This window comes from Phoxinus phoxinus (genome assembly GCF_949152265.1).
Source record: "Phoxinus phoxinus genome assembly, chromosome: 10".
Lineage (NCBI taxonomy): Eukaryota > Metazoa > Chordata > Actinopteri > Cypriniformes > Leuciscidae > Phoxinus > Phoxinus phoxinus.
The window spans coordinates 12520384-12538987 of NC_136885.1; the positions used below are offsets into that span (position 1 = coordinate 12520384).

Sequence of the window (18604 nt, forward strand, 5' to 3'; positions counted from 1 at the left end):
TGAGCACAAAAGTGTGTTTGTTAATCCTTGAGGGGTTTCGCTGACTGAGGACGTCCACATAGTTTAATCCAAAGACGACATTTGTCAGGATTTGACTTCGGTTTTGGGAAGGGAAAAGAAAAGAATGGACACCCCCGTCCAACCTCTCTGGGAAACGCGTATCTGTGTTACAAATGCCCCAGGCACAACGTTTAACCATATTTTTGATCAAACTACGACGGTAATAGCCTGCCGAGACCAAAAATATGAGACGCCGGTGTTAAAGTCAATGGAGCTCAGTGAAAATGTGTCGGACCTCTGTGGGAGCTCGTTCTTGGCTGTGCTGTGATTGGTCAATCTTTGTTCTAGGGTGTGGCTTAGCCAAAGGCGAATTGGCTTTGTACACCGACGCATGTATCATTCCTATTTTGCACCCGCGCACAGCGGACTTTTCCCTCCACAGATGCACGTCGGTAAATTAGGGAATGAACTTGCGCTCGCGGGGGCGGTTCAGTGAAAAGAGGAGGCGTGTTCCGGCGCAAAAGTTTCCTGGTGCTATTTTGCAGTTTTAGAAAACAATTCCGCCACTGACCAGGAAAAACCTATAAAGACAGTGACGCGTTGCACGTTAGTCATATGCTATTTTAAGGGCGCATGCTTGGCCATTATTTAGCGTGTGAACAACGCGCATACACTGATTATCTAATCTAAACAGACGCAGCAGTTTTAATTTTTGCAAATCATACATTATTACAAGGAAAAATATTAACACACGAGGGAAATCATTGTTGTGTCAATGAAGATGTGAAAAAATAGGCATAAATCTAACTTATACATTTACCCAAAGTATTATACGCCTGTTCAACCAAAGCTAATTTGGGTGGGTTTCTCCCATCATCCCCAATGTCACTTCTCTGTGTTTTACGGCCCTGACGAGAATGTCTGTCTCCTCGGCTGTGAACCGCTCCTGGCGTGCGCTGGCAAATCCGCCGTTATAATAGCTATCCGCAATGGAAAAAGCACGCCTGCTCTTAAAGGGAATGTGAGATGACGCTCTGATTGGTTTATTTCACGTTACGCCCAAACCACACCTATGAATAATGAAGCTACTTCAGACCAACCCATTTTAGATTTGTGTCGGGCGCAAGAGTCATTTATCCTGCCGGTATAATAGCAATAGCGCCTGGGATCCGCCCACAAAGTTACTTGCGTTTCGCGTTTAATACTTGCGTTTCAGATCGTTAAAATAGGGCCCTTTGAGTTTAAAAAAAATATTTTTGCTATGCAATCTTTATGCACAGCCTGTGATATTTAATTGTCATGCTAATGCTAAAGCCCCGCTTTTACTTTGTGGAGAACGGCAGTAGCGCAATTTGCTAAGGCAGTGTATTCTGCAAGCAAACTATCATATGCAGTCATTTTTGACCACAAAATATTATTTATTTTGATTGGATTAATGTATTTGACATTTTACGGCACTACCATTTTCCTGTTTATACATTTTGCCTATTAGAAATGCATGCTCGATTTTCGTACCCCCTCTGTCACCTCACAAACCCCCAGGGGTAAGCGTAACCCAGTTTGGAACCACTGCTGTGGATGTTTGCAAGAGTGCATATTTTATCAAGATTATCTAACTGGCAATAGTAAAGCATAGACATTTCAAAATAAGAGTCCCAGTGTATTTATGGCTTGTTTATTAGTAAAAGTTTTTTTTTTTAATCTGGTTCCCTTATTGGTATTTTGGTACACAATAAACTGTACCTGGCATTTAATTCAACATAAGCTCTTGTAGCTTTTGTGGGTTGACATGTCAGAAGAAGAAAAGACGAATAATGTTATTTAATATTGCTTACCGGTATATACCGTTTAAAGTAGGCCTATACATAATTACATAATTATTAAATACAGTTTGAATAAAAAAAAAAAACTAGTGTACTTTTTGTAATTAATTAATTTGGCTTTTAAACGTCTATTTCTATCCATTTATTAAAGAAACACACATTATTTTATATATTTTCATTCCACGGTTTCTTTTTTTTTGTGCTCCTAAATTTTTCAACTTGTGCTCCTTGGGAGAAAAAAAAAGTAAACGTCAAGCCCTGCATCTTCTGTTGCTTAGTCGAAATGGTGCATGATGGGAAAAATGTCCTCTGACAGAACAGTAGAGCTTTATAACATTTTCTCTTAAACCGGCTGAACATTTTGCGGTTTTTGCTGTCCTCCACGATCATTGCTTGTCAGATTGTACAGTACAATGTGTCCCGCATGAGATCTTGGGTAAAGCCCACGGCAGACTTTGACGGTGACATTCCTCAGTGACATTAACGTTCTTATGTCAGACTGTACGATGCGCATCGTAGCTGGGATTTAAGTCACAATTGACACCGTTGAGCGTTGCCGGAGCAGTTAGATTGCAGCAAAGCGGCCCGGAAATTCTGAACCTGCCAGAAGATTCATTGCAAAGGCAATTTATCGGCCGTCGGTGAGCATGATGCATTAATAGATCCAAGACTGCCGATTTTGCTGTACGATGAAAGAAATCTACAGCGTGCATGCGGCTGTGTTCAAGACAACTGTAAGACTTCATAGCTGCTAAAGCTCAAGTGAAAACTGACAGTTTTTGGTGGCACTCAAAGGAAATAAGACTCAACGGTACTGAATAGCAATGTTGTACAGTGTTGTAGGGTTGGTAAAGCTTCTTTCTAAATCTCTAAAACTCGTCATACTTTGCCTGTTTGGTTTGACAGATCTTCCGACCCCAGGTGGTGACTGAGGCCTTTCTCATCAAATTTGGGAAACTGCTGGTGAGTGTGTCAGTTGAGTGATGCTTGAATTAAAATCACTTGTAAATGTTTCCTTTCTGAAGTAATTTGCTATATAGAGTAAACAGACACTACTGTTCAAAAGTTTGGGGTCGGTAAGATTTTTGTTGCTATTTTTGAAAGAAGTCTCTTCTACTTACAGAGTCTGCAATTATTTGATAAAAATACAGAAAAAGTCAAATTGTGAAATATTTTTTTCAATTTAAAATGATTGTTTTCAAATGTAATTTATTCATGTGATGACAAAGCAGCCATTCGTATTATTATCAATGTTGAAAACAGTCGTGCTGCTTAGTATTTTTGTAATGTATATTATACAGGATTCTTTGAATAAAATAAAAAAAATCAGTATAGCAGCTTTTATATGCAATAGAAATCATTTGTAAAATGTCTTTACTGTGACTTTTGATCAATTTAATGCATCCTTGCAAAAAAAATAATTCTTACTGGCCCCCCAAGCTTTTTAATTTAAGTGTATATAGTGTTTACAATGTATTGTTTCCAAATATTTGTTTAATTTTGAATAAATTGTGAAAAAATAAGTGTTATCGGCTATCCTGCTTTAAACATTTCAATTGTCATTGGCCATTTAAAAATCCAAATACACTAATTTCCATTGTACATGTCCAAAATATGATATTACCACGGTATTGGTAACATCTCCGTGAAAATGATTAAGTAAATAAATATTCAAATATATTAGAATGTGTAATTTTAATATCTCTTTTCTCTTTGTGGAAAGAATCACGTAACCTCCATTGACTCTAATGAGACGAGTTTGGGAAGTGCTATAGGTATGTTTTTCAAGACTTTCTCTCTCTCTTTCTCTGCTGTTTACTTCAAACCTGTCTTGCATGAACTACATTCTCTAATGTAATTTAGCTCCAATTTACCAGACATGCTGTTTGTCAGGAGATCAAATGTAGGAAAATTATTGAAGTCTTTCAGTGTAAAAAAAATTCCCAGCCATTCAAATGAATTGTTTGTAAGTACGACTGTTTTGTGCCTACTTTTATGCTTTCTATGATAATTTCTTTAACAAATTAACAGGTCAAGCAGCATCTGAGGAGCTGATCAGAAACACTCTATCTGCAGTGGAGGCCATTTCCCAGCATCCCGTTCTTCTCGGCCTCTATCACTGCACTGTGAGTATATGCACCACTCTTTGATGTTCTGCTATTAATTTTGTGTTTCTCCCAATTATTTATAAATTATTTAAGCATCTGTCCAACAGCATTTAGTTACATTGTGTAGACGTGTGTAATTATGGGACTATTTCACATACTTCACAAACCCTGTTTGAAACAGTGTGTGCAAGGTGTGCAAGAAAATGTTCTAACAATGTTAGTTTCTAAACTCTCTATTTTGCCCCATGCAGCCTTTAAAACTTTCCATCTTTAAGAACAGCTCACAAAAACACTATATCAAGCTGTGTATGAGAGCAGCTAGGGCCACATTCACGTCTAACTTGAGATCTCACATCCTCACGCCTAATGGAGCTACAACTGAGATCACGGCTCCCCTCTGCCCAGCACTATTATTCTCACAAACCTCTCGGCAACAGGAAATCACTCTTGAGTGAAGGGAGTTTGTATTTCTCTGTGTGTGAGGCTTTTGTAATGAGTATTGACATGCGTTCCGTCGGACTGATGCATCAGGAAGCTTTGAGAGGACACAGGTTCTCTGATACTCTATAATAGGAGAAGGCATCTTAATTACAGTTTGCCAGGAGTCATTAGATCACATTCTCCACTCTCTCCACACACACACACACACACACACACACACACACACACACACCATATAGTATGTGAATGACCTTAGCTTATTATCTCGCTTGGCAGCTAAGTTCAGTTTGACCTTCAAAAATGCTCTATAGCAGTGTTTCGCAAGACCGCTTTGAGCGGGTTGTGGAGTTTGTAGTCAAAAAATAAACGCGTACAAAGACGTAATCGTTTTTTTTTTTTTTTTTTTTTTTTTTTTCTGATGCAAGACTTTTATTTTAAAAGATGTATGTGAAAGCTGCTGACTCTTCTGTCAGACACAGTTTAAGTCTGAGAAAAACGTGATTCGGTATCTGCTGTCAGATGAGATGTTGTTCAGGCTATATGCCAGTGTCATTATTCAAATGTTATTTTTGGAACTAAATAAAAAGTCTCACACCTAAGAAAAAGGAAGTTTCCTGTCCTGTCAAATACTGTGCTTGCGGCGCACACTCTTCAATTGCACTTGCAAATGATGAGCCGCGTGCTGTATATTACTTAATATAATAATAATGCATTTTATTTAGAGGCACCTTTCAAAACACTCAAGGACACCTTACAACTTCATGATAGTCATACAAATCAAGACAGACGATTAACTTAAGTGTACAATAAGCTGTTTAAAACGTGCATTCACTCAATCAATATTGAGCATCCAGATCATATAATCAAACATATCTTGTGGAGCGATCCCGGATTATGCATTTATTTGTCATTTTTACTGTTGGAAACGGAGCATAAAAGTGGATTTCAAAGATTTCTTATCCTGTTGCTCCAACTATAGGCCAAAATCAGCGACTAGTTGACAGAGCATTAAAGTTGACTAGTTTGTGCAAGACCTAGTATCAACCATTTTTGAGAAATACATTTTCTTGTTTCAAATTCCTAAAAATTTGGGTCACGACTTTGACAATGGGAAAATAATGGTCCCATGTCCAAACCAGTTGAGAACCACTGCTCTATACAGTGCTATGCATAAGTTTAGACACCCATGCTAAAGTTGACTAAAAAGAGGAATAAAAAATCATCTTTTGGAAATTGAACTTAATGCCTTAATTTAAAAAAATAGGAAAAATCCAACCTTTAAGGACACCAATTTTCTTTGTGAATGAATAATGTATCGTAAATAAATAAATGTTCTTCCTTAAAATACAGGGTGCATAAGTTTGGACACCCCTATGTTAAACTCCCATAGAGGCAGGCAGATTTTTATTTTTAAAGGCCAGTTACTATATGGATCCAGGATACTCTGCATCCTGATAAAGTTCCCTTGGCCTCTGGAATTAAAATAGCCCCACATCATCACACACCCTTCACCATACCTGGAGATTGGCATGGAGTACTTTCCATAAGATCATCTCTCAATGCAAATCAAACCAGCTGTTAGGCTAACTGAAATAAAACCATGCCAATCTCTAGGTATGGTGAAGGGTATGTGATGGTGTGGGGCTATTTTAATTCCAAAGGCCAGGGGAACTTTATCAGGATGCAGAGTATCCTGGATCCATGAAGTAACTGGCCTTTAAAAATAAAAATCTGCCTGCCTCTATGGGAGTTTAACATAGGGGTGTCCAAACTTATGCACCCTGTATTTTAAGGAAGAACATTTATTTATTTACGATACATTATTCATTCACAACGAAAATTGGTGGTCTTAAAGGTTGGATTTTTCCTATTTTTTTAAATTAAGGCATTAAGTTCAATTTCCAAAAGATGATTTTTTATTCCTCTTTTTAGTCAACTTTAGCATGGGTGTCTAAACTTATGCATAGCACTGTATGTAGGCAGCTCAATCCGTTGGATTCTAATGTTGGAACACCCATTAGATAGCCAACAATGATCTAGTCTATATAATTCATACGTACAGTTACATGTATTCTATAATTAACATATTTTATAACTCCTTAGTTCAATTTCATATGAAGTGGGGTGATGCAACTTTCCTACATAATGAAGAAAAAAGCTTAATTAAAACAATGACATTTTTAAAAAGTAGATTGGTACAAAACTGCTAATTACTATTCAAAAATATGCTAAATCATAGTCATGTGGTCAAAATCAAATGTTTTTTTATTTATTTTAATTTTGTTACATCATGACATTTTCATTACATTTAAACACTTGTTGAAAGCAGTATACGTTTTATTTTATTTTTTATTTTTTTCAAAACCATATGAAACCAACATGAATACAAAAAGTGTATTACTAAGAACTAGGCATGTGTTTTTTTTAAAGCTTTTCCTTTTTATTTTTATTTTTTTTATCAAGGACACTTTTGTTCGTCATTGACCGTAATGAATGTCCAGGTAGACAACTCACTAAGTTTGATTCAAATGTTCAAACATACCTCAACTAGCTCAAGAAAGAATTACCATTATACTGACATTGACGACAATCCTCTCATAAGGAGCGGGCAAGAGATCAAAGATGTGCCGTGGGTTTAGTGTAGAACCTGTGCTATATGTGCGGCTCGGTGAAAAAAAGCTTTCTTACAATAAAGAAAGGAAAAGAAAAATCCATAGATAACCTTTACAATATGCTTCTTTGGTGTTCTTTTCACTTGCAGTCACTGAGAGTAAAACCCTTTGTTTGAGAGATGCCCACAGCCATCCACATTAAGACACCTGTGTGCAACATTTGCTGCCGTGCGGCTGATTGTAGTTGGTAATAATTGTAAAACCTGATTCTAATTTTCAAAAGAGCTGGCGTAAGGCCTTTTGTTGGAACACACTTTCTATGATCAAAGGGCAGAGCTGACATCACATTTCCATGCAAATTGGAGCTGTTCAGAGCACTCTCTCGGTCTTCCGCTTCCAGCTGTTTCACTTTCACTCACACCATGCAAGTGTGTGTGTGTGGTCTGGTGAGACTAAGAGCATATAGGTGAGATTTCTCACTTTTAGAATAATGCACTTCTCTCTTTGTTTCCCTGAGGTTGTGGATTTGATTGTACCGCCACTGGCGTCTCTGGCCTTCAGTAAGAACGGTGAGAACACACTTCAACGGCAAATAAGCAAAGACAATTATACACTACAAGTTCATTCTTTTGTATTACTAGTCTACATTTTAGTTAAACTATGAAATAACACATTTGGAAGTATGAGAAATGGCTGTTTCTTGGGCCCTGTGGACTTGCGCTCTATTATAATTCATTTTCACACTCTCACTAGTTTGTCATTTGTCAAATAAAAATGTCCAACAGTTGATATACATTTATATTAGGAGAATTCTGTATTACTATTAGGCTATTATTATTATTATGTAAGAAAATTCTGTGAAGTAGAAACTGCGTTGATGGAAACTACATTTTGAACATTATTGGAATAAAGTGACCGACTCCTTTATCTCACTATATAACATGTCAAGTATACTCATATTTCATGCATGTTCTTCATTGATGGTGGAAATTAGAAATATTGGGGCTTATCGCACAATAAGCATTCAAATGAAAGGTGTATGATTGTTTCACTGTTTGGCCCTGTTTACACCTGGTATTAACATGCATTTTGGTCAATCGGATCACAAGTGGACGACACTAAATACAGGACACATAATAGTACCATAACACAGTGGAAAAAGTGGAAATAAATCATTAAATTATGTAGGGACCAAAAATGTTGTTTGTTTTTCCTTCCATTGAATGTTTTTTTTTCTTCTTCTCAAATGTGTTTATTTATATGGGTAAAGAAATGTATTGATAGGCAGTAGGCTCACACAAATCGTAAGCCTTTAATGCTAAAGGTTTTTAAGATCATGAACATCACTTTTCCATAGAATATGAGCTATGAATATGTTGATTTATAATTGTGCATATGAGTAATATACATGTAACCGTGTGTGTGTGTGTGTGTGTGTGTGTGTGTGTGTCCCAGTGGAATGGCGTATTGTGAGTTTGCGTGTGCTGTCAGAGATCACGCTGCTGCTGCTGCTGAGCCAAGACGAGGTGGAGGAGAGAGAGAGGGATGGAGGGAGAGAACGAGAGGGAGAGTGGGAAGGTGAAGGCATCTCCTCCAACACTCGCTTGCTAACGCTCATCTCCGAGGCCCTGCTGCCACAGTAAGACTCACCACTCGCTTACCTATATTCTGCTCTCTCTGTTTACTCCTCCGTCCTCTATTTATTGAAACTAAGATTGTGTCCTAACCATCATTATTTGACTGACAATATTGTGCTAAATTTAAAAAAAAAAACAGTGATATTGCAAGACAGTGATATTACAATAAAAAAATACAATTGTTAAATTGTAATAACATGAATTTAAATAATTGAAACAAATATTTAACATATACATTTGTTTAATCAGCAACAGTATACTCTTACTGTTACTAATACATACTAATTACATAAATACAAAATTATTATTAGTGAGTTTTAATAAGTCGATTTAAATAATTGTATTATTTTAGGGGTATGCACTTTTTAATATTTTAAATGAATGCAATCACTGACAATACTATTTTGAACAGTAAAAAAAATGGAAAAACAATATTGCAACAATAGATACTATAATTGTCAAAACATTAACAAATTTTAAAATGTTAAGTATGATTTTTATGTTAAAATGCATTCTCTTTACCCAGTTTTTGTTCATTGACTACTATTAGTATGCCATTCATGGGTTTATAAATACCATCATCATGCTCTTGACAAAATCAAATCTAACAGTTGTGTTCAGTGTAGACACACTTGTGTTCGCTCTAGACAGAATGTAAGCCTTCTCAATTTCTTACTCATGTCATGACACATAGCAACACAGTTCAAAGTATTCCTAACATGATGAACCTTTTATTGAAAGTAGCCTACATTTACTGAAGCATGCCTTCACATGCTGCTGTAAGAGCTTTGTTTGTGATGTTTGAGTGTCGCAGAAACTAAAATACTAAAATAAATACAAATATTACATTTTACAGTACATAATCAGTGGCAGTGTACTCTTACTGTCACTAATACTAATGTAATACATTGATTATTGGTGAGTTGCAGAACAACACAAGAAAATACTGAAAATAACAGAACATTTTTTTTTGTGTAAAGCCAAGGTAAATTCAGTCCCGAAATCCTAATGGGTCTGGTTCAATTCTCAGAGAATGCATGAACGACGTATACAAATGTATGTGTTGAAAGCAGTGATTATTTTTGTTGCATCTTAAATAGAGCTGCACAATAATAATTGCAAAGTTTCACCATCATAGAGTAAAAGTTTGTCATTTGCACACACACACACATACACCCACAGCAGCACAGACACCACACAAACACTGAATTCCGTTCTCTTTCTCATCGGTTTTTGTTTGAACGGACACATACACACAAAATTATGTTATGTGTCTTATGTCAAAACACAGTCGCTAATGGCTTACGTGAACATAAACAATTGACAAAGAAAACGGATGCACATCATTATATTGGATCCAGTGCATTAGGTCTTAAAGTGACAGCAGTCTAATACACCCGCTGCTGTCTGAGTTATTAATGTTAACCAAACAACACAATACAAAGTAAATAACTTTTTGTAGCTTTTACAAAGATTAATTATATTTCATTAATACAGTGAAGAAAATGCAGCGCTATGTTACATTTGATTATTCAGTTTATATACCTGAATACAGTTTCCTGAAAAACAGGCTAAAGCACTGTTTATTTTTATCTTTGTTCTTTTGAATTTATCTGATTGTAATTTGTCTAGTATTTTTCTATGCAGATTCACTCCCCTACAAATTCATCCTAATGATTCTAGAATGACTTATTATTTCCAAATAGAGCTATTCATCTGGTGAAACTGTTTTCATATCGCAATAGTATATCGCAGAAAAACGAAATATCGAAATGTCAGTGGTTGTTTTTTTCCAATATCGTCTAAGCCCTAATCTTTAATGACTTTTGTTATTAATTAACTTGTATCCAATTGTACACATATTGGGTAGCTTGTTTAATGCAGATGTCTCTGCAGGTATGTGACTCTGCTCCTGGAGCCAGATCCTGTACCGGTGTATGCTCTTAAACTGCTGGTGTCCCTCACTGAGCACAGCTCAACCGTCAGCAGGTAACCAACAGCACAGCAAAGCATTCCACACACTCTGGTGGATTATTTATTTATTTATTTAGTGAACACATTTTAGGAGGGCCTTAATTTGACAGTTTGCACGGGTACACCAAATCCCCTTCCCTTTCTGTATAACCCTCAAGATGAGCCCCCACACAGTTCTATTGCATATTAGCCATCGCACTGTTCCATTTTCTTCCTCTAGTGAGCAGTGGTGTACGATCCGGTTTACTGTAAATCCAGTTCTCTAACCACAAGACGACAGCTTGTCCTTTAATTAATAATAACTAATAATGTATTCTTACAGAACAGTATACTAAGAATATTTACAGGAGAAGTTTTGGACAAAAACACTCCTAATAGTCCCAGAGATACCAGGCAGAAGATTGTCTTGAGGCTTTTCTTTCCTGTGTGTTGCTGAACTCAACCTTATTAGATTATTGATCCTTCAAAAGTAGGTCACGTTGAGAAGAAATAAACTTCAGAGATGCCACATATAGTTTCTAACTGCATCCACAGACAGCTTTGTGCTGCAAAGCCAACAAAAGCTGAACATGAGTTGTATAATTGTATTATTCTATAAATTTAGCAAGTATTTATAAATCTATAATGAGATCATTTGTGAAAATGCTCTAAAGGCTCTAAATCTGTCAGCACAACTCGTGTGGATCTTAGCTTTGTTTGCACTAGTAGCTCACATGCTGACACCGACACACACAAAATTTCATCTCTTTTGTCTTTTTAATTGTTTTTCCTGTTCTTACCACTTCTCTCTGTGGGCTTTTACGTGTGTCTGAGCGCACAGGTGTGTGTGTGTGTGTGTGTGTGTGTGTGGGTGTGTGTGTGCATTTCTTATCTCATCCTCATCCCCCCGCTGTTTCTCTAATGGCTCCTGCTGGCCTCCTGCACATTGTCTTTCTTGGTGCTGATAGAGCTGCAGCCACACAGTTGAACTATTCAAATTGATGTCACCTATCGGAAAATGCTCGTCTGTTGCAGAGCCAACCCCCCCCACTCCCACCCCCCGCCTGCGAAGAGCCATTTCCACTCACAATAGTGAAATTAAATTGCGTTGCCTGCGCTTGATAAAGTGCTAAAAACGCAGACCTTCTCTTGATGGGTTCCAGGCGAAATGAGATTGCAAATGAGGGACATTAGCTGGTTCTGTGCGAGCACTGGTGTTCTTTTATTATCGGTTGTGATAGTAGTTCAAACTTTCCAATTATCGAGAACCTTTGGCCACTCTTGGGTTTAATAGAGACTAAAGAAAATATATGTGCTCTTAAGAGAGTTGTGCTGAACGGCTTCTCTAAAGTGTTAATTTTATCACTACTAAGAATTTATGTCTTGTACATTAGCCATTGCTTAGACAGGGGATAATGAACTAGTTTCTAACCAGTATGTTCTGGGCTTTGGCTCCGCTGAAGGAAGAAATGTGACCCACTGATGGTCTGATTGACTAAAACTAAATTGAGTATTTAGTCCTTGCTATGAGTGAGGGAGCATGTGATTGGCTGTGACAAATTGATCAGACCACTGAAACTTCACAGAATCTGTTTTATTTATTTAATTTTTACTTTTAAAGCCTTTTCTGCTCTTTATTTCATAGATAGTGGAGAGGTGACAATAAACAATGTGAAAGAGTGGAAAAATGCATGCATTTGCATTACCTGGCAGTCCACACTTCCTACCTACTCAAAAGGTTTAATTTGAATGGAGTTGATTTGTAGATATCCCACAGTCACGAATGCGTTCGAACAACCACAAAAGACTACAAAAGACTGCCTCTACTTTCCGCCTAGTGACTTGCGTAAACATTGTGGCAAGCACGCTAGCCAAACAGAATATAAACTTTGTCGCCTGAAGACCCAAGTTTGGTTTGAAGACGAAAAACGGACCAAGCACAATTAATGTTCTCTCACCATTCCTGATTTCTTATATGTACTCAGAGCATTCGGTGTGGTCTTGCGGCTGTCAGAGCAGAAACGAAAGCTGATGCTCTCCGTACGTTTTTCCGTCGTCTCAGTGCGCGTTCATGTGTAAATTGCACACGCTTATTTTGTCCATTAGATTGAAAGATCTGAAAAAGCCCATACATTTACCCACCCATAGACCCTCCCCTCGAAGTAATCAGGACAGAATGGGTTGAAAGTGGACAAAGGAGACAGATTAAAACATCAGGTGTAGACAGGCCACAGTTGCTCAACGAAATTTCGTAGGCAAAATCAAGTCATTTCAATAAGAATCCATGCAAATCAGGAATTACACATTAGGCCGAAACATTTCCAGATGCAGATTTCGCTTTGAGTTAATTTTTTCACGTCGACCAACAAATGTTGGTTTGAAAATTACTCGCAATGGTGAAATGAAAGAGGTGCTGAACGCTGAAGACCAGCTCTTGATTGGTTCCAAGTGAATGCATTTATAGATATATATGAAATATTTATAAAAATAGTTTCCTTCAGTAAGTTTTTCCAAACTGGAAAAGTCATGATAGTTCATTGGTCAAGAGTTGTTAGAATCCTGTATGTGAAAAGATATATGGCCATTGGCTAAATTAAATGTTCCTATATACATTTATAGTTGTGACCTTATTATTGTGTTATTTATATTATTATTATTTAAAAATATATATTTATTTTTTAAATTGTCACAATGTACAATAATTGGTCATAGTACATTGTAATTACCAGTATAATTACATTGGTACAGAATAATTCTAATGAACAACATGTTACTTAATATATAATAGTTTTGTGAAGTCACCAATAACAAAAGACAGATACAACAAGGACAATTTAAAGATAATATGAATTCAATACAGGTTAAATGGTGGTAATTGTATTATTTTTATTATTATTATTATAATGTATGTGCTAGTGTAGATGAGGTGATGTCTTTCTACACCAATGGAAGTATCTTTGTTGCTGTTGTGAAGGATGACACCCTCTGCTAGCGGTATATTGGACAGGACGTGCGGTGTGTGGGAGCTGTCTGTGTCCATGGTGCTCAGGCATGTGGAAGTGTCACGATTTGTTTGTATGTGTGACTGGCTATTATTCTCTCAGCACTGTTTATGTGGGCAGCTCTGGACTGAAAGGATGTGTGGGCATAGCAGTTGCTCTGGCTACAAACACTGGCCTCTGACAACATTGTACATCCACTGAACGGACGAGACAGAGATGGACGGATGGATGGTTGCTGTGTCTGCAATCTATGTAATGGATCTATTTGTTAGTACACTAGAACAACAGAAATCTCAGAGGTCTACCAGGGAGAAATCACACCCTACGACGGCTCTGATAGTGTCTCGGCCCCAGAGGACCGATGGTGCCAGTAAATGTCGGGTGCTGTTCCGAAAGAGTGAGGGGGGAGTGAGGAGCGCACAGCAGAAGCTCTCCTCACTGACTGATTGGAGATCTGATGCAAAGGTTGCCTGCAAGCGTAAAGATTATGTGCATACGTTCTCTTATTAGATGCTTTAGTGTCTTTGGCTGACATTTACCTGTGTAAATGCCAATCTCGGCACTACCTGTTTCCGTGAAAATGCTGCTTTGCACCGTTAAAAATCACTCTTAGATGCAAACGAAAAGTTGAGGCATTCATTATTTTCTGAGTTAAGACCTAGCGGCCTCGTTTTAGAGACAGGGAAAAGACAAGATGTAGGATTGAGATTTGAGATGCCTGTAATGGCTGGACTGAACCTTATCTCTGCTGATAGGATGTTGATTTTGTCACAAATTTGTCAACATCACCAATTACATCAGCTTCATTGTTAGTGTGGATGATATCTGTCCTGAATTGACAGACCAGGCTGGCTGGTTAACTCTCTACAGTCCAGAGCATGTGAGTGATATTCCGTTATATGCCAGTGCGCTCCACTCAATCGCTCACGGCCCACGCTTACGCTCACCGGTAAAATGAAGTCGCTCAAATCCCGCTCCGACATTGAAGGGGTCCTATTGTGATTTTTGAGCGTAAAAAAGATCTGCAAGGTTACAAAGCTCAAAGTCCACTCCAAAAGGAGATATTTTATTGAACAGAATTCCCTTTTTAAGAACTACAACAAATGGTTAATTTGGACTACAACGTGATTCTTCCGAATCTTATGAACTTACAATGTTTCTCATTTAAATAATCCGCGCATGGAATAAGCAAAAAAGGTGCAAGGCCTGGTTGAGCTGCATTAGTCAGTGTCGTGTCAGTGTTGTGGCTATGTCAAAGAGACACTGATGTTTTTTCCACAGCGTTCCACAGCAAAACTCAGTTGTTTGACCTTCCTAAGGCTGACAAACTTAGAGTGGTTAATTTATTTTAAACACTGTTCCTGAACATTATAACACCAACGTTTATCTGTGCGTTGCACATTTTATGGAGAACAGCTTGTTTTCTGTTGCTTTGTAAGCTCTTGCTTTTGTGAGACGGTTCACCGCTCCTTAGGAAAATTAACCATGATTTTGTGATCGATTACTGTTTATTACCTTAGTTTTACAACAAATATCTTGTTCAAATGGTGGATAACATAAGTATCTATAATGTATAATAAAATAACAAAAAAAACATACTACTCTGAAACGTCCTGTGAAATCCGAGCTTGCAAAGTCTCTGCATGAAATCCGTTCTGCATGATCCTCTTGTTCGTTAACATTGTCAGGGTCTGAATCGGGCTCAAATTGGTTTGAAATTAACGGCATCATTATTCATATTTATACTAGAGAAGAACTCGCAAATATGGAGGGGTGTTGTTAAAATGCCACTTGGTTGTGATTTTTCATGACTTTTAGAAAATGAAAGATAAAACTGACCTTGTCCGCTGATGGACGTTGTTAGTAAGTAAATTAAATAAACTGAAAAATGTGTTTTAAGAGTTTATTTTATAAAATATGGGAATGTGTTAAATTGTCACAATGCCCTTAAAATTGTCCCATAGCTTTATTTTCTTTAAACAAAATATGACTTCTCATTCCTTCAGATTTTGGGGTGATAGATGACCCAAACATGTTCTTGACAGATTGCATGACATTCATCCGTAACCTGACACACAGTCCATTACTACGTGGGCCACGATCACTTTATCCAGGTACGGGTTTCGCAGTGAAAAAACGTGTCTCTGGATACCTAGGATAGGACTGTGTAAGTGGACCAGTAATCTGGTTGGTCTGAAAGCGGTGTAAGTGAAAAGCTCAGTATTTTTTTACCCACCCAGTTGACCTCATTTACCTCTGCAAACGCCTGTCATTCAGAAAGATGGATGAGTGATCCTAGCCAGTGGGCTGCTTGCCTATTAAAGACCTAATGGAGCACATACCGGGCACAAATAAGCCTTCGCTGAGAAAAGGCCACAATCCCTCTCCCTTTCTCTGGTGTGTCATGATAAAATGGCCCTATTCATTATGCCTGCTTACTCCGTTGTACCCAGAGTGTGTGTGTGTTTTGTATTGGCTTTTGTGTTTTGTTGGTAATTGTAGGGGTAATGATGTTTGTTGGGAAGTAGAGCGCAGACAGATGAGAGATCATTGACTGTTCTGAATGAACATACTGGAGAAAGGGAACGTCGGTGAACACTTGAGTGAACTGATTGCTCGATGTGCGTCACTGTTCTGTCAATGGACTCCATGTACCGTGAGTGACGGTGAATGAATTGATGTTTGCTGCAGGTAATCTATTCTTGGTATGTTTCTTTGGTGCATATTAACTGTGTCTGAGCCATGGCCTTGTGGTTTATGCACATTGTTAGACACGTGGAAGACGCAAGTTCTAGTTCAGCTTTTCTGTATTTACCGTATACGAGCGGTTCACATCACAACCGCTCAGGGCAGTTTACGGTAATGATCTTTCGGCACTAGATCCTCTATTATTTTTCATCTAAAACCAAACTCGCTTCATTCAAGCCTTTTTTGCTACATTAGCATTGATAACGCAGTTATTTTACAGGGATAGTTCACCCAAAAATTAAAATGTTGTCATCCCTTGCCCTCAAGTTATTCCAAATCTGTATGAGATTCTTTCTTCTGTTGAACACATAAGAAGATATTTTAAAGATTGATAGTAGGGGAAAAAAATACTATGGAAGTCAATGGCTACCATCAACTGTCTGGTTACCAACAACATTATTTAAAATATCTTCTTTTGTGTTCAACCGTAAAAGAAAAGAAACAACATCAATTATATCAATTATTTCATTGTTGGGTGAACTATCCCTTTAACAACAGTAGTAGAAACACGGTGATCAGCAAAATAGATACTTTTGCTGAAATGCTGCAGAAAACAAGAATGCAGCAAATACAATTATTGTATCTGTCAGAAAGATGATTCCGACCATTTAACTGAACCAAGTTTGTGACAAGTTAACACCTTTTCACATTTTGTTTTGTTTTCCCCATACATTTAGCATTATTAATCAGCATATTAAGAGCATTTCATAATAAACAATGCATAATTTGGAAAGGGCAAGGAAAGACAAAAAAAACATAGTATTGAAATGACTTAACATTGTTGTCTGCTCATTATGAGAGTGTTGATTATTAAATCATGTATGATGTTTGTTTTTAGTTTATTACTAGTACTCTGGTCTGACTAACAAAATGGCATTGCTGTTGCTGTCCCCGTTTTGTTTCGTTTTTATTTTGACCCAACTCCATCAAAATACACAATTATTGTGGCACAGTAAAGCCAGTTTTCACCCTAAAAATCCCTAAATCCCAGGTTTTGAGCTGTGCTGACTTCTAGTAGACTTTCAGGCACAAAGAAGATATTTCTCTCTCTACCTTTGGCTTTGGTATATATAGCAGGAATTCAGCAAGTTAGGGGGAGATTTACTCATAGACCTCTGCATTCACCTTATCTCAGGTTTCCTGGGCAGCTCTCTTTCACTAAAAGAAATCAAATCCTGCATAGAGGACACTCTCAGGGGAGAATGGTCAAATAAGCTATGTCCTATATCTCTGCATTGACTGGGGAGGGCACCGTAGGTATTTCAAATGTGACCCTTCTACTAATTTCATTTTATCTGTCTGTCCTCTTCTCCGATTATTGTGGCGTTCTGCTCTATGCACCTTTTGCATACTGTAATTGGCTGTGAATCAAAGACCTTAATCAATAAGAGAGCATGGCGAGTCATTTTCAATAAAGGCTTCCATTACTCCTCTGAGCCTGGCCGTCTGGAGCATTATCTTGCTGTGTTTCAAAACCTTGTGAGCTGCCTACCTAGACAGCATTTCTGGGCGTCATATGTGCGTTCGTACTTTCCATTCAGACCAAGTGGACTGTTTACCAAGACGTATTTGAAAGTTCAAGTCAAACGATACGAATCTAGTGAGTAGCCAACATAGTCAGCAGTTTTGGACATCATAATTACATACGAACCTAGTGAGCTGCCTACCATGTCAGCAAATTTTTGCATCATATAGACATTTTATTTAAATGATTTAAACCCTGTGAACTGCCTACCTAGTCAGCAATTTTAGACATCATATAAGCACATTTGAATATTTGACTCAAACTAAATGAGCGCCCTATCTACAGTAGATGGCATTTTAGCAACCATACACGTTCAAACATTTGATTCAAATGAGTTCATTACCTAGACAGCATTTTTGGCTATTATAGTCATGTTTGATCAATCAATTTAAACAATTTGATTTGAGCATCGTAGTTCAAGCCTTCCTTGAGAGCCTTTTTAGACATCGTAGACGCATACAATCGATTCAAATGAATTGAACATAGGAAGCTGCCTACCTGTACAGCTACTTTTGCCAGTCATAGTCACATTTGAATGTTCATTTTAAAAACTGAGCTGTCTACATATGCACATTTTTGGGCCACCATAGACGTATTTATATATTAGAATCAAATAGTCTGAAGTTGAGCTTCCCTCTTGATAGCATTTGTTGAGCATAATAGTCATTATGCTCATTTTTGGACAGATTCAAACATTTAGTTCAAATTATTCAATTTTGAATGTTCAATCCAAACTGTTCAAGCTTATTGAGATG

At 37.5% G+C, this 18604-nt stretch overlaps 1 protein-coding gene across 2 annotated transcripts in view; it reads left to right on the forward strand.

Annotated features, from left to right (window-relative positions):
* The window catches only part of ulk4 (unc-51 like kinase 4), a 180324-nt gene that overhangs the window by 87485 nt on the left and 74235 nt on the right, over window positions 1-18604 (forward strand). For both annotated transcript variants that reach the window (XM_079626094.1, XM_079626095.1), the window contains exons 25-30: window positions 2730-2786; window positions 3547-3598; window positions 3855-3949; window positions 7502-7553; window positions 8440-8623; window positions 10518-10610. In XM_079626094.1, the coding sequence (XP_079482220.1) occupies window positions 2730-2786; window positions 3547-3598; window positions 3855-3949; window positions 7502-7553; window positions 8440-8623; window positions 10518-10610 (533 nt within the window). The remainder of the gene's footprint in view (window positions 1-2729; window positions 2787-3546; window positions 3599-3854; window positions 3950-7501; window positions 7554-8439; window positions 8624-10517; window positions 10611-18604) is intronic.